The sequence below is a fragment of the Balaenoptera physalus genome (assembly GCF_965194825.1).
Source record: "Balaenoptera physalus genome assembly, chromosome: 2".
NCBI classification, from domain to species: Eukaryota; Metazoa; Chordata; class Mammalia; order Artiodactyla; family Balaenopteridae; genus Balaenoptera; species Balaenoptera physalus.
The window spans coordinates 2,458,658-2,473,170 of record NC_138883.1 but is presented as its reverse complement, the minus strand read 5'-3'; the positions used below and the strand labels follow the sequence as shown (position 1 = coordinate 2,473,170).

Sequence of the window (14,513 nt, the reverse complement as noted above, 5' to 3'; positions counted from 1 at the left end):
CTTCTTTCTCAAGACTCGACGGCGGGCGTCCCCAAGGAACGGAAGGGGCAGAGAGAAACCCCCAAGAGCTCCCCCGCCCGGCGCGGGAACTCGTGCGGGAACGCGGCCTCGGGAGCCGCAACACCGCGGCCGAGCAGGCGGGGTAGGCGGAGCCAACCGCCATCTTCCCCGAGCGCCCAAACCGACAAAGCGCGGGGCAGCGGCACAGCTTCGCGCCGCGGCCCGCCCACTCTCGCGAGACCGCGAAGGCCTCTGGGAAAAGCGGGGGAGGGGAAAGCGAGAGAAGGAAGCCGGGATGCGAGGCTAGAGGAGGACCCAGGCGGCGAGCGGAGCCTCAGGAAGCAGAAGGGGCGGGGAAAGACGCGACTGACGCGGCATGCGGGCCAATGACGAGCGAGCTCGGGTGGACAGCCAGCCAATGGGCTGTGCGGCCTGGCGCAGGGGGCGGGCGCCGGGGCCGAGGGTAGCTTGAGCGCGGCGGCGGCGTTGTTCAGTCACAAGGAGAACATTCCAGAGGTGAGTCCAGTGGAGGGGCGGGAGCCCCGCGCCCCGTCCCCCGTTCTCCCCGCCCCCTTGACTCCCGCGGGCCGCTGGCTGGCGGGGAAGGCACCCCGACGCCCGCGGCTCACTGCGCCTTCTCTCCGCGCCAGGTCGCCAGGCCCCGGGCGCTGAAGGGTGTGGACCCCGGACGTCGCTGGGACAGCCCCTCCCCGCTGCTCGGCGGCGCCTGGCCCGGCCGCTGCTCGCTGCGCTGCCTCCGCCGCCTCCGCCGCCGCTTCTCGGACTCGGGTTCGCGCGCGCCTCACTTCATCCCAGTCCCGGGCGAGCAGCGTTGGGTTTATGTCTTTATTTGACGAAAACGGTGAGTCGGCGGGCCGGCGGGGAGATGGCGGCCGCACAAGATGGCGGCGCGCCGCGTGACCCGCGCGCGCGCGCGCGTGTGTGTGAGCGCGCGTGTGTGGCGCAGTTTGGGCGGGCGGGGCCGGGCGCCGCGTCTCCTCCTGTTCTCTCACCGCCCCCCGCGCCCGCCTGTACCCCACCCCCACCCCGGCCTCGCGGGAGCGCGCCGCGCGGGCCCGCCGCCGCCCGGGGCTGACTCAGGCCTAATTGCTGCATTCCTGAGTCATCGCCGCGGCGGGGCGGGGGCGGCCGGGCCGGCGCCCCTCGGCCGGTTTCGTTTCCCCCGCCGGGCGGCGCACATGGCGGGGCTGCCGCAGGCGCCGGGGAAGCTGGCGACGTTGCGCCTCTGCCGCGCCCGGCTCGCGGGGGCCGCCGGCTCAGCCCTGACAGCCCCGGAGGGAACGACGGGCGCGGGGACGGGAGCGAAGGTTGCCGGTGCGTGTGCGTAGAGAACAGGAAGGGACAGGAGGTCGCGGTCGGGGCCGGGCGTCCGCGCACGCTCCGCTGCGTCCCGCGAGGCCGCGTTCCGTGGGTGTCGTCGGGGACGGGTGCCTCTGGAGTGGGCCCTGGCTGCCGAAGGCGCAGCTTGGCCGTGAAGAACGGTTGCACAGCCTTGCGTCGTCGAGGGACGTGTCACAAGTTTGTTGCCCGCACGGGTTGCGCTGGGGGGAGGAGAGGCCTGGGTTCGCTCCTCGGCGGTGGTTAAAACACGGCCCCTCGGCCGAAGCCCACCGTCGACGTGGTGACTGACTGGTCGGGTAAAAACCCAGAGCCGCTGAAGCGCCGTAGTTGGTTGTCGTTTCAGTCTGGTGTCTCCCAGAATCACATCTTCGTCCAAATGGAGGCCTTTTATGTTGCTGCAGGTGTCCCGTGTTACGTGAGTCTGTGAGCTGGTTTGTGCATAACACAGATGCTTTTACCGTTGGAGCCTTAGGCGTGATTAAACGGAACGGACAGGGAGGTGTCTTAATGCAGGCTTCGCGTTAAACGTGGGGGATTTGTTTGTTCTCTCTTCTCTCTTTCAGAGCTGTTGCGCAGCCATTGGTACCTGTATTGGGGAAACATAGCATACAAGCAAGAAGCTTACAGCCTCAGTGGCGAAAAATTTTTCATGTCAGAGACCGAGAACTCTTGCAGTCGTTTATGTCATCCCTTCTTCTCCAGACAGAGGATACCAAAAAGTTGCAATCAAAGATCTCTTCATCTTATTGATAAAGCCACTAATAAGCCAAAATGTCTGTCAACGTCAACCGCAGCGTGTCAGACCAGTTCTATCGCTACAAGATGCCCCGTTTGATTGCCAAGGTAATGTTCATCTTCATTTTAGTAGCAAGTCCTAAGCTTTTTTTCATAGATTATTGAAGATTGCTTCTCCCAGGGTAGACGCGCAAAATTAAACTTCTTACTTCCTTTAGGTTGAGGGCAAAGGAAATGGAATCAAGACAGTTATAGTCAACATGGTTGACGTAGCCAAAGCGCTTAATCGGCCTCCAACGTGTAAGTAATGCCTCTTGAAAGAAGTCTAAAGAGGCATTTTATTGACGTAAACGTGATAGTTTCTGGTTTGCAAAATCTTGCCTGGATTGTATGTTGATTAACTTCTGGGTCGAGTGGAAATTTGGGCTTAAAACTCATTGATGTGTTAGTTGTTACTGATACAAAAAACTATCTGGGCAACACATTTTTTGAACCTAGCAACTTAAAAATACAGAGTGATGTTTGTATAAATGAGGGTGAGCAGCCAAAGATTAATTTAGTTAACTCTAATGAATCAGAGTTTCTTCCCCCAAATAGATCCCACCAAATATTTTGGTTGTGAACTGGGAGCACAGACCCAGTTTGATGTTAAGAATGACCGTTACATTGTCAATGGATCTCATGAGGCGAATAAGCTGCAAGACATGTTGGATGGATTCATTAAAAAATTTGTTCTCTGTCCTGAGTGTGAGAATCCTGAAACGGATCTGGTGAGTGCCTGCCTTTGAGGTTTTTGTCAGTAAAAGAAAAAAAGTGTATCTGTTTCTGTGATGTCAGCAAATTATGTTCCCGGGAAGGCAGAGCAAACATCAAATTTTGCAGGTATTTCCATACTGACTTCATGTTAAAAAAAAAAAAAAAAAAACTTTTGATATTAGACTTGTGTTTTAGATGCCGTTTGATGGTTAGACGCTTTCATATTTTGTTCCTCACAGAATATTCATCATATATTATGGTTGACATATTTATCTTTGCTTTTTTGGCAGCATGTCAATCCAAAGAAACAAACAATAGGTAATTCTTGTAAAGCCTGTGGCTATCGAGGCATGCTTGACACCCATCATAAACTCTGCACATTCATTCTCAAAAACCCACCTGGTAAGTGCTTATGATAACTTCTAAAATCTTAGCATGAAGCACCTGATTGTTGGAAACAATGGAAGTTTCTTTGCTGCTGTAAAACTGGAGTGAGGTTGACCTTTGAATACCTGCACAAGTGAATATTTGCCTATAACAATAGGTTCAGCCCTCTACATCTAAGGTTCAACCAACTGTGGATGGTGTGATACTGCAGTGTGTATTTATTGGGGGGGGGGGGCGACTCCATATAAATGGACCTGTGTTGTCCAAAGGTCAACTGTTTAAGAAATTTCTAGTTATTGTGCCCTATTTTACTGAATTTAGAACTTTTTTTGTTAAATGTACCGTTGTATGTATTGTTAAAGGTGAAGTACAGGCTGCCAATTAAACTCTACCACATTCTCGATTTTCAAGACCTGTCTTAGGATGTATGAAATACTGTAAAACAAATTGTGATGGGATCCTAGTAAAGGATTGACTTCTGGAAAACTTTTTTAAATGCAGGTCTTTGCTCATTAAGCTAAAGTGGTTTTAGAGCATGCAAGCAACACTCTGTGGCAGATGATCAAAACTCTGACACAATTTGAGCTTGCTATAGCAAGAAAGTCTAACCTATTCCGGTGTTCTCTTCTCTGTGAGACAAGCCGTTATATAGACTTAAACAGTGTTCCAGCTGTTGGCTAAAGTGCAGTTACGAAATACCCTTGTTGGGGCTTCCCTGGTGGCGCAGTGGTTGAGAATTTGCCTGCCAATGCAGGGCACACGGGTTCGAGCCCTGGTCTGGGAAGATCCCACATGCCGCGGAGCAACTAGACCCATGAGCCACAATTACTGAGCCTGCGCGTCTGGAGCCTGTGCTTTGCAATGGGAGAGGCCACGATAGAGGCCCGCGCACCGCGATGAAGAGTGGCCCCCACTTGCCACAACTAGAGAAAGCCCTCGCACAGAAACGAAGACCCAACACAGCCAAAAATAAATAATAAATTAATTAATTTTTTAAAACTACCCTTGTTTAAGTTCATGAGGGATGGAAGGAGAGGGCCGTGAGTGCCACTTTAACTGCCTGGTCTTCTGAGGTACTACCACTCGGTCTTAATTTTACCCAATAGTTAATACCACTGATAGATAGGGACATTCCATTCGCAGCTTGAGTTGCTTACCTATGAAATACAGTGGATGAATTTGATTTGTGAATTCTTTTAGAATTATAGGTAGCATTTTGTGTGTGGTTTTCTGAGGGGAGGGTTTCAAAGCAAAAGGGCAAGATTTTAAATGTTCATGATGGGCGATAAAGTGTAATATAAGTTATGGTACTAAACTTTATTTTCTTTTTGTCCCTGTAGAGAATAGTGACAGTGGTACAGGAAAGAAAGAGAAGGAAAAGAAAAATAGAAAGGGCAAAGACAAGGAAAATGGCTCCGTGTCCAGCAGTGAGACACCACCACCACCGCCACCCCCCAATGAAATCAGTCCTCCACATGCTGTGGTCAGTGCAAGGTTGATGGGTGTGGTGGGCACTAAAATTGTGTACACTGTGACCTTTGGTTGAGGTGAGCAGAAATGAACTGCTCTTCGGTGAACAATACATCAGTATATTGGGTTCCAGGTGCTGTTCGTTGACTAAGCTAATGTGAACACAAGTTTAGTGGGAAGTTGATGTTGTTAACTTGACTAGAAATCTGGGATTTCTTTTTATTACCTATAAGGTCTTTTTTTTTGGCCAAGCATTTTTGTTCTTAAAAACAGGAAGAAGAGGAAGATGATGACTGGGGGGAGGATACAACAGAGGAAGCTCAAAGGCGAAGAATGGACGAAATCAGTGACCACGCGAAAGTTTTAACCCTCAGTGATGATTTGGAAAGGACTGTTGAAGAGCGTGTCAATATCCTGTTTGATTTTGTTAAGGTAAGATACTTGCTTCAAGAGCAGTTAAACATTTTGTGATCACACTAAATCAGCTTCTACCCATCCTTGAGCTTTGTTAGATATTAGTTTAAGCTGGGTATTTGGCAGGTAGTTTGTTGTGTTTTTTTCTTGCTTTCCTTTGAAATACTCAAATACAAGTCTCACGTTTACTACTTCTATTCAGAAATTTTTTTGAGGGTGGTTCCAGACACTGTTTTTGGCAGGTGTGTATTGTTTAGAAGTCCTAGAACCTCCTTGAATTAGGGGAGGAGTTCATAAGAGCAGGGACTATGGTATCTCTAGAGCAAAATGTGCCTCCGTCTCACTGAATTGCTTCCTTTCATTTGCAGAAAAAGAAAGAAGAGGGTGTTATTGACTCATCTGACAAAGAAATTGTAGCTGAAGCAGAAAGACTGGATGTAAAAGCCATGGGCCCTCTTGTTTTGACTGAAGTTCTTTTTAATGAGAAAATTAGAGAACAAATTAAGAAATACAGGCGCCATTTCTTACGAGTAAGCGAATCATTCTAGATTCATAAGATTTTACAGCTGTGTGACCTTGGAAATACTCATTTAACCTCGTTTATTTGTTCTGTCATCCTGAAAATGGAGATAATTGACCTACCTTAACAGGAATGGGAGTACCTGGGAAATGGTGCATGTAGTCCCTTACACGTGAAGTAGAGATCTTTAAGCATTGACGACCGCTGTAGGGCCATGGCTTTAAAGAACAATTCTAAGGCAATAAGTATATTTAGAACATATATTAGAATTGTCAACTTAGAACATCTAAGAAACCTTGTTAATGCCGAGATATTTATTTGCAGTTTTGTCACAACAACAAAAAAGCTCAACGGTACCTTCTTCATGGCTTGGAGTGTGTGGTAGCAATGCATCAAGCTCAGCTCATCTCCAAGATTCCACATATCTTGAAGGAGATGTATGATGCAGACCTTTTGGAGGAAGAAGTCATCATTAGCTGGTCAGAAAAGGTGGGGAATATTTAAATGGCTCTTTAAGATTAGAAGTATTGGGGCTTTTTTGGAAGAAGTAGTTAACTACTAATACCTAGTCTTTACATGCTTGACTGGTATAACCTGTAGGGTGATTCTCATCATGGTAGCTTTCTAGTAAGGTTTCTAGAAAACCTTACATACGCTAATACTTTGTGCTGAATACGTTTATTCTGTTGAGGGGTCAAGATTAGGATGTGGCCCAGTCCCCTCAAGGAGATGGGTGTGGGCAATTATATAAATGACTTGCATTATTTTAAAATCCTTTAACTAAGAAAATCATGCTGAACACTTTTTAGGCCTCTAAGAAATATGTCTCAAAAGAACTTGCCAAAGAGATTCGTGTCAAAGCGGAACCTTTTATAAAATGGTTGAAGGAAGCAGAGGAAGAATCTTCCGGTGGCGAAGATGATGATGAAGATGAGAACATTGAGGTAAGCGCTGGGGAAATTGTTAAATACGGTGTTCGTGGTGGGTGTTTGAGAATTATAAAATGCCAGTATCGGGTAATTGTACAGCCTCTTAATTTGGAAAGTAATCACATTAATAGAAAAGGTGCTGGAAATCTCTCCTACCCCCAGACATTGATTCCAAATAAACATTGTCTGAATTTCCAAAGGGCGAGTTTATTTAACCTAAGTATAGGGGTGCTGATTGTCCATAAAAATAAGGTACTGTTAGGCTGTGGAAGGTTAGCTTAGTTTTTACATACGCACAAATTTTCATGAAAAATAATGGCTGTCTCTGGGTAGTTTTTGTCCTTTGTTGACCATTGACTTATTACTGTTTTTATTTTATAAGGAGGTTTACTGGGATAAAGGTTTACCATCAAAAATCTTCGTTTTATCAGGTGGTGTATTCAAAGACTGCCAGTGTACCGAAAGTTGAAGCTGTGAAGTCTGACAACAAGGACGATGACATTGATATTGATGCCATTTAAAGGGGTGGGTGCAGCCCAGCTTAACAGTGTAATGCTGAGAATCTTTCTGCATCATCAGCCAGAAGTGCAACATGTATGTGCAAAAGCTAAAATGGCTTAATGTCATGCTACACTTTCTACTAAAAATGTATTGCTGTGAGTGGTCTGTATTTAAACCCAACAAGACATCTAGGGAGTCCATACACATATCAGTGAGCAGATGTAGTTTGCTTATTTACAGCATGTTTCTTTTTGAAAATTTAGTGGTGGACACATTTGGATCACATTTTTACAGTTATAAAAACAAAGATTTGATTTTGGTCGTTCTTCACATTTTTGGCTCTGATTGACTTAAGTAAGCTAAAATAATTGACTCCTTTAAAAAATGTTGCACCATCATTTAATCTGATAGGATTATTAGAGCCTGTTAGGTATTGTTAGGTGCTGAGACTGTAAAGAGGTCTCAGCAGAAGGTGAACATGAACTTACCAATACCTCACTCAGTCATTAAGAAATGTAGTACTTTTAAGTCTTATTTCTAGTCCCTCAGATGGGCATCTGGTAATGCACATTCTTCCCATGCTAAGGTGGACGGATGATCAAATGACAGTGCAACGCCTTTATCTCACTGAGATGTTAAAATGACCCGAGTGTCCTATAGATAATTCTAAGAACAGGTTTTGAAACTTGAATTGGTTTTTTTTTTCCATTTCTTCTATACTTGCCCCAAATTGTAGTCTTTGAAGTCATGTGCATTGCACGTTGGATGAGCCAGGGGAATTACTACATTAACATAAGCATTTTATTATGTGTATGTAGCTCTTGCTTTATACTGAGAGAAAACTGAAACTTTGGGGAGTGATTAGTAAGCTCTACGATTTTATTTGGGGGAAGCAGGAAAAGGTAAACTTAATCTCTAGCAAAAACTGAGCATAATTTTTCAGCATTTACTCTTGATTCAAATTACAATTTCAAAATATTTAGACATACTGTATCTTTTGTTCAGTGTGGATTTTTCCCTTGATAAACTGGTTCTTTGATGATTTCTGCATTTGGACACATAGCTTATACTTCTTTGGTTTTTGTTGCTATCTTGCCAAAATAAGTGTTAACTATATCTCAAATTCCCCCCACCCCCCAAAATGTCTTATTTTTTAAAAAAGCTAAAAGCATACTTCTGAGAGCCTATATTTTGGTGTAAGACTTGGGGTGTTTTTTATTTTCACAATGAATATTGTGAGATACCCGGGAAGTCTGTGATGATGGCAACTGAAAGCAGGTGACGAGGGCCTGACCCAGCCCATCCTGGGCTTTAGATTTGGAAATAACTTGCTTGTGATTTGCTTACCCAATTTGCTGATGGAAACTCACTTGATAGAAGGGCTTATGCCTACATCTGAGAAATCATCTTGAGGAAGCAAATTTACACAAAAAGTACACTGTGGGAATCAAAATGCATGGAGTGAATTTTTTTGGAGCACTGGCTTATATCATTCACCTCTTTGTGATCCATCTCACAGATTACAATGAGACCTTAACAAATGTATGTAAGTTTTTTTCACATTGAAATTATATAAACATTTGGTATAATAAAACCTTGTTAGCTTGATATTTTAAGAAATTAAACCCTGGCGGTCTTACTGGAGAGGTACAAATTGGTCTCCAGCTGCCTTTCTTGATAGATTTTGATGAGATTGAAGGAGAGCCATATACCTACCTGGAGGGAATGTGCTTTGTCGCACCAAAGAGAAGAGGTCTTTGCAAATTCATGTCTCACCTAGGTTTTAAATTTTTACCATTATCTGAAATTGTTTAGGGGGGATCAAGTTGCATTCAGCATACCCATTATCAAGCTAATGAGGTTCTGTTATAGAGGGTTTTTTTTCCCTTTTTCTTCCTTTTTTTTTTTTTTTTCTTTCCCCCTTAAATCTGAAGGAAAATTTTCAAGGCTTCTAAACACTAAAAAGAAAATTTTGGCTTAGACCACTGTTCAGTCTAGTGCCAAACTTTCAGTGGAATTCAAATCCACATAGTAAGGAGTTTATTCATAGCGGCTATCCTAATAGAGTGATCTTTCACTTTGCTGTATTCGACTGTCTTAAAACTTCCTGTTTGAAACAGCTATGTTACGTGATTAAAACAATGTTAAAATTATTTTTTGTCTCTGCTTTAATATTAACCTAAATTTTTGTTTTTAAAATTGAAGCAATGAAATCTCTTTTTTGTAGCTGTTGCTTCAGATTCGTGTTGGATGTTTCCTTCTGCAGTTGCCCCCCTACTCTCAGAACAGATGTGGCTCATTACAGTGGCTTTCCTTAGATCTCATGTTCTTACTCTGTACCTCAAGTTGATTACAAACCGAAAAGGTCTGCTTTCATCTGGTTTCTTAAAATCTTGCCTAGGTGTTGATGAGGGACTTTAGATGTGTCAGGTATATAGTTAAATAAGTGGCTATAGCATTTAGCCTTAGTTAAGAAAGGAATGTTTCTGAAGTTCTCTCAGGTTAATGAACTTGCAAGGTACTATTTGGGCTCCTGAAGGTTTGAGAGAGAATGGGCGTTCATCTAGTGAATTGCTACAGCTTCACCTGCCAGTATTGAGTAACCCCAAAATGCAAAAATTTTGCCCAATCTCTGCATTGTCAGTTTTGATGGTTTTTCAGATTCCAGCCTATTTGACCACTCCAAAGCTTCAAAGCGCTGTCGGTACCAGGAACAGTATTGCACTTGAATCTCTGCCCTCTCCAACTATCATGTGGTTTGTGTTCTGTCTTTCCTGAATGGACAGAGTCATGTTTACATCTTCTCTGTCCCCAGTACTCTGTATAGACTTTTACTCCTCCAAGGATGACACTCCATAAGACTTGCCAAAGTTGTCACGTCTGACCTGTGCACAGCGTCCAGAATTTGTCCCTTTGAGCCTTTGTAGGAGGTTGGGAGCTCAAGCATTGTGGCCACCTGTCTCGGTTCTATATTCCAGCCCTAGCCCAACAAAGAGGTCTTCAGAAAGATTGCTAGTTCTTCACAGCCGGAAAATTGAACCATTCCTATGTACTAGGATGTGGAAATATCACGGAGAGGTTCTTTCCTCAGAACCGAAACCAGGACTTGTACATTGTTCTCAATGACTGGCATTCGGTTATGCGTTCTGTGAGTTTAAGGGGCGTATTCACCTGGGCTCTGGAGTCATCTAGGTTTTGGCAGGCCCTCTGTGTAAAACTGGAAGCCCATCTTTCTGTGTCTAATGGGGATGGTAATGCCTGTGTACAGCAATTAGAATACTGCAAGCAGGAGAGAATGCCTAACTGGGGCAGCTAGGGAAAACTGCCCTGTGTGGAAGAGAGACAAAAGGGAAGAAGAGCTCATGCTGGTACCTCCAGACATTCAGAACAGGGGTTACAGTAGATTGAGAGCAGTGGGTAGTTGAAAGGGCTATTATTTTTGGCTGGAGCAGTTTCAGGGTGGTACAGTTTTTGCCTCAAGCAGCCCTTAATGTGCAGTGATGTTCAGACCAGTCTAGAGCAGAGGCAGAGGGCAGGCCATGGCCCCACCTGGGACCCATAACATAATGTAAATAGCAGCACGAACCAGAAGCCAGCCCAACCTGAGATAAGGATTGATGAGTGCAGGGCCAGTGTATGAGGCTGGGTTGAGTCTGGTCCCAGTGGTCCTCTAACATCCAGGGAAGGAATCCTTCCAAAGTACCCAGTGAGGTCGGTGGCATAAAGATTAGGTAACATGTACTTCACAAGGAAGGAACAAGTCCTGAGGAGGAGGAGACTGGCCTAAGGTTCCACAGCACACCCACATATAGCCCAGACCCCATGGCTTCTGCTGTGTAAACTTACACCTTGTCCCACCCTACAGTTTTCAGGTCCTGTTAAACTGGGAAGTACCTAGGGCAAGGATAAGGAGTAACTTTTTGGTCCTTAGGGTGGTTGGTGGAGGGAGGGCCAGATAGCAGCTCTCAGGGTCCAGGGTTGACTTGGGTGAAGCTCCAGACAGAATCTGAGGTGGGGTGCCAACCTCATGCACCGCATCTGTACTCCTGTCCCGCGTCTCACACTTGCTCCAGCCTTGCCCCACCTTAAAGGAGCTCACAGACCAAAGCAGACACAGGGCAGAGGGGTGGAACTTCGGAGGAGGGAGGAAATGATTGGGGACTTGGGAGGAATGTCTTTGAGAAGAGGTAGCATTTCAAAGGAGAAGCAGGAATTTACCTGGGAGGAAGAAGTAGGGGAGCACATCTGGAAAGTAGAAGCTACTCCCTTTAGTTGAGTGCAGTGCATGTGGGGATGAGGCTGGAGGAGGTGGCAGGACTTACCTGCAAACTGAACCCTGGAGGACTGAATCTTCACAAGTTGCAGGAATGGAATTACATTTGTATCCTGCTGCCAGGAATGCTGAGCCACTGGGGGAATCGAGGAGGGCTGTTAATCCCATGGCTGACAAAGCCAGCAGCTGCCATGAGGGTGGAGTGGTCAGACAAGGATGCACTCTGGCCTGGGAATGTCAGGGTCCCCTGGCTGTCCTGAGGGCACAGACCCCTGTCCCACAGGCAGCAGAACCTGAGCACCCAGGAGTGCTGGAACCTTCCCTGCAGACCAAGATCTGCCATCTGGGGTTAGGGCAGCACCCTGGAGGGGATTCCAGGAGGTTCAGGGCCTGAGTGAACACAGGGTTTTTCTGTAATGACTTCCAAACTAGGAACAGCCCTCTGTAGTTGCAGGGTTGGATTCCTCAAAGAGCAAAGAGAAGCATTCTCAAATGTGATCACAGATCTTATGTGTTAGTCAAGTTCTTTTGGTGACAAATAACTCATGGAGTCAGTTGGGGGTAAGGGTTTCCCAAGGATTCACATTATGACGGAATCATTGGGAGCCCCACTGCACAAACCTGGCCTTGAAAGGACCCAGAGACACCAGCAGGTCCAGCCTTGTGGACACAGGTTGTACCAGCTAGCACTCCAGGTGCCTGGGCAAGAAAGAACATTCCTCCAGGGCGCTCGCCCATATGTCTACTTCTCTCTAGGTTTCTCCAATTCTCCGTCCACTACTCGTGAACTTCCTGGCCCTGTGAAGCTACACGGAGCCTCCTCATGACTTGGCTTTCTCGTGCCCCCCCGGGACCATCAAGCTTCTGTTCCTGCTGGTTAATGCTCGGTTCTCCAGACTTACCAGTTCAGATTCCTAAGAAGGCATGTCTGATAGGCTCCACTGGTCTTTCAACATTTCTATCGGGTTGATTTTTTTTCACTTCCAGCACCATGAGCTCCACTGGCAGCTCCAGTCAAATGTGGCCAAAGGTGCGGGGGGGGGGGGGGGCACCGCAGGGTGTTAACAAGGGATTTGAAACGTGGCTGCCAAAGGCTACCTCACAATAGGGATTTGTGATTGGAGCAAGAGAAACCCTGGCGCTTGGAAACATCTAGGACAGGGTGCTTTCACTGGAACCTATTTGCTGTGTAAAGGACATCTGCTCAGCAGCCTCCTTGTATAACCAGGCAGTCAAATAGCAAGTGGACTCTGCCCTTCTGTGAGCACCCAGCACTTCAGTTACCCTGTGTGGGAGGCAAGAGGACAGGACATGGACCCTGCTGAAGAGATCTTGGGGTCTAACAGGGGAGGCACAATTTGCCTTCAGGAAGCTACCGGAGGTTACCTGATAACGAGGTGGCCTTGCACAGTTGTGGTTAGAATCTGTGTGAAAGGCTGTTAGTGAAGGTTTCCTGGGAGGATGCAGAGTGGACGAGTTCCTGAGTTAAATAATATCCTCTGGGCCACAGGGAGACCCGAATGCTGGAGCCAGATGCAGACTGAAGAGGAACATTTTGTGTGAAAGAAAAATCAAGACTGTGGTGACCAGGCTATAGATACAACACAAGGGACGTCAAGGAACTAAAGATGTGGAGAAAGTCAAGAAGATGATGTCTGAACAAAATGTAAACGTCAATAAAGAGAAAACCTAAAAAGAAAACAAAAACTATGGAGTTGAAAAGTACAATAACTGAAATGAAAAATTCACTAGAGGGATTCAAAGGCAGCCTTTGAACACACAGAAGAATCGGTGAACTTAAAGATAGGACAAGGGAAGAATAGAAAAAAAAAAAAAGATTGAAGAAAAATGAACAGAACCTAAGTGACCTGTGGAACACCATGAAGAGGAACAACATATACATTGTGGGAGTCTCAGAAGAGAGAGAGGGAGAGAAAAGGGCAGGGAGAATATTTGAAGAAATAATGGCTGAAAACGTCCCGAAGTAAATGAATGAAGCTCCACGAACAACCAAGAGGCTTAACAAGTTCCAAGTAAAATAAACACAAAGAGACCCACCAGAGACACATAATCAAATTTTCAAAAGGTAAAGAGAACTTGAAATCATCAAGAGAAGCAATTCATAACATACAGGGCCCCAATAACCTAGCAGGTTTCTCATCAGAAACCTTGGAGGTCCTGCAAGAAATGCTCAAGAGACTCCTGCAGGGTGAAATGAACACTATACAATAACTCAAAGCCATAAGAAAAAAGATCTCAATAAAGGTAAATACATGGAAAATTATAAAAGCTAGTATTATTGTAACATGGTTTGTAACTCAGTTTTCTACATGATTTAAGAGAATAATACATTAAAAACAATCTAAGAGCTAGTATTATAACTTTTTGTGTTATCTTTTGGGGCACTGCACTGTATAAAGATGTAATTTTGTGACATCAACAGATACGGGTAGGGATAGAGCTGTAAAGGAGCAGAGATTATGTTAGTGGAGAGCGTATAAATTCAAATCAGAGTGTTAAAACTTTAGGATGTTAAATGTAGTGCCCATGATGACTACAAAGAAAACAGCTCTAGAATATATACAAAAGGAAATGAGGACTTCCCTGGCGTTCCAGTAGTTAAGACTCCATGCTTCCAATGCAGGGGGTACGGGTTCGATCCCTGGTCGGGAAACTAAGATCCCACATGCCACACCATGCAGCCAAAAAATAAAAAATTAATTAAAAAAAAAAAAAAAGCATTTAACCTCAAAAAAAAATCCACTAAATGCGAAAGACATCAGTAATGCAAGAAATGAAAGACAAAAAGCTATGAGGCATGCAGAAAGAAAACAAATAGCACAATGACAGAAGTCCCTACTTAACAGTAATATTTTAAATGTAAATGGATTAAACTGCCCAATCAAAAGACAGAGATTGGCAGAATGGATAAAAACACGTGACCCAACAACAAGCTGTCTACAGGAGACTCACCTGAGATTCAAACACAAATAGATTGAAAGTGAAAGGATGGAAAAAGATATTCCATGCAAATAGTAACCAGTAGAGATAGGGGTGGCTATACTAATATCAGACAAAATAGAGTTTAAATCAAAAGAGTTTACAAGAGAGTTTACAAACTTGTTTACAACAAGTTTAAATCAAAAGAGTTTACAAGAGTTTAAGA

At 45.1% G+C, this 14,513-nt stretch overlaps 1 protein-coding gene and 1 long non-coding RNA gene across 3 annotated transcripts in view; one reads left to right on the top strand and one right to left on the bottom strand.

The window, feature by feature from the left end:
- Positions 1-271: 271 nt before the first annotated feature.
- On the top strand, positions 272-9,227 carry EIF5 (eukaryotic translation initiation factor 5). 2 transcript variants are annotated; one of them, XM_082451093.1, is made up of 12 exons: positions 272-516; positions 651-862; positions 1,926-2,205; positions 2,316-2,397; positions 2,695-2,867; positions 3,144-3,255; positions 4,581-4,723; positions 4,984-5,142; positions 5,493-5,654; positions 5,969-6,133; positions 6,454-6,588; positions 7,005-9,227. In XM_082451093.1, the coding sequence occupies exons 3-12, from the start codon at positions 2,134-2,136 to the stop codon at positions 7,092-7,094; spliced, it is 1,293 nt and encodes a 430-aa protein (XP_082307219.1). In that variant the 5' UTR covers positions 272-516; positions 651-862; positions 1,926-2,133; the 3' UTR covers positions 7,095-9,227. The 2 variants fall into 2 exon arrangements, with proteins under 2 accessions (XP_082307219.1, XP_082307220.1); XM_082451094.1 differs by lacking the exons at positions 272-516; positions 651-862 and adding an exon at positions 1,131-1,335.
- Positions 8,906-14,513, bottom strand: part of LOC309655688 — a 19,522-nt gene continuing 13,914 nt past the window's right edge. Inside the window, exon 2 of the long non-coding RNA XR_014260938.1 lies at positions 8,906-14,466. This is a non-coding gene — a long non-coding RNA (uncharacterized lncRNA). The remainder of the gene's footprint in view (positions 14,467-14,513) is intronic.

Bases quoted from the DNA above. Each gene is read 5' to 3' on its own strand.
- EIF5 (XM_082451093.1), top strand. From the start codon at position 2,134: ATGTCTGTCAACGTCAACCGCAGCGTGTCAGACCAGTTCTATCGCTAC. The intron at 2,868-3,143 runs GTGAGTGCCTGC...CTTTTTTGGCAG, and splicing joins AGAATCCTGAAACGGATCTG to CATGTCAATCCAAAGAAACA. The intron at 5,143-5,492 runs GTAAGATACTTG...TTTCATTTGCAG, and splicing joins TCCTGTTTGATTTTGTTAAG to AAAAAGAAAGAAGAGGGTGT.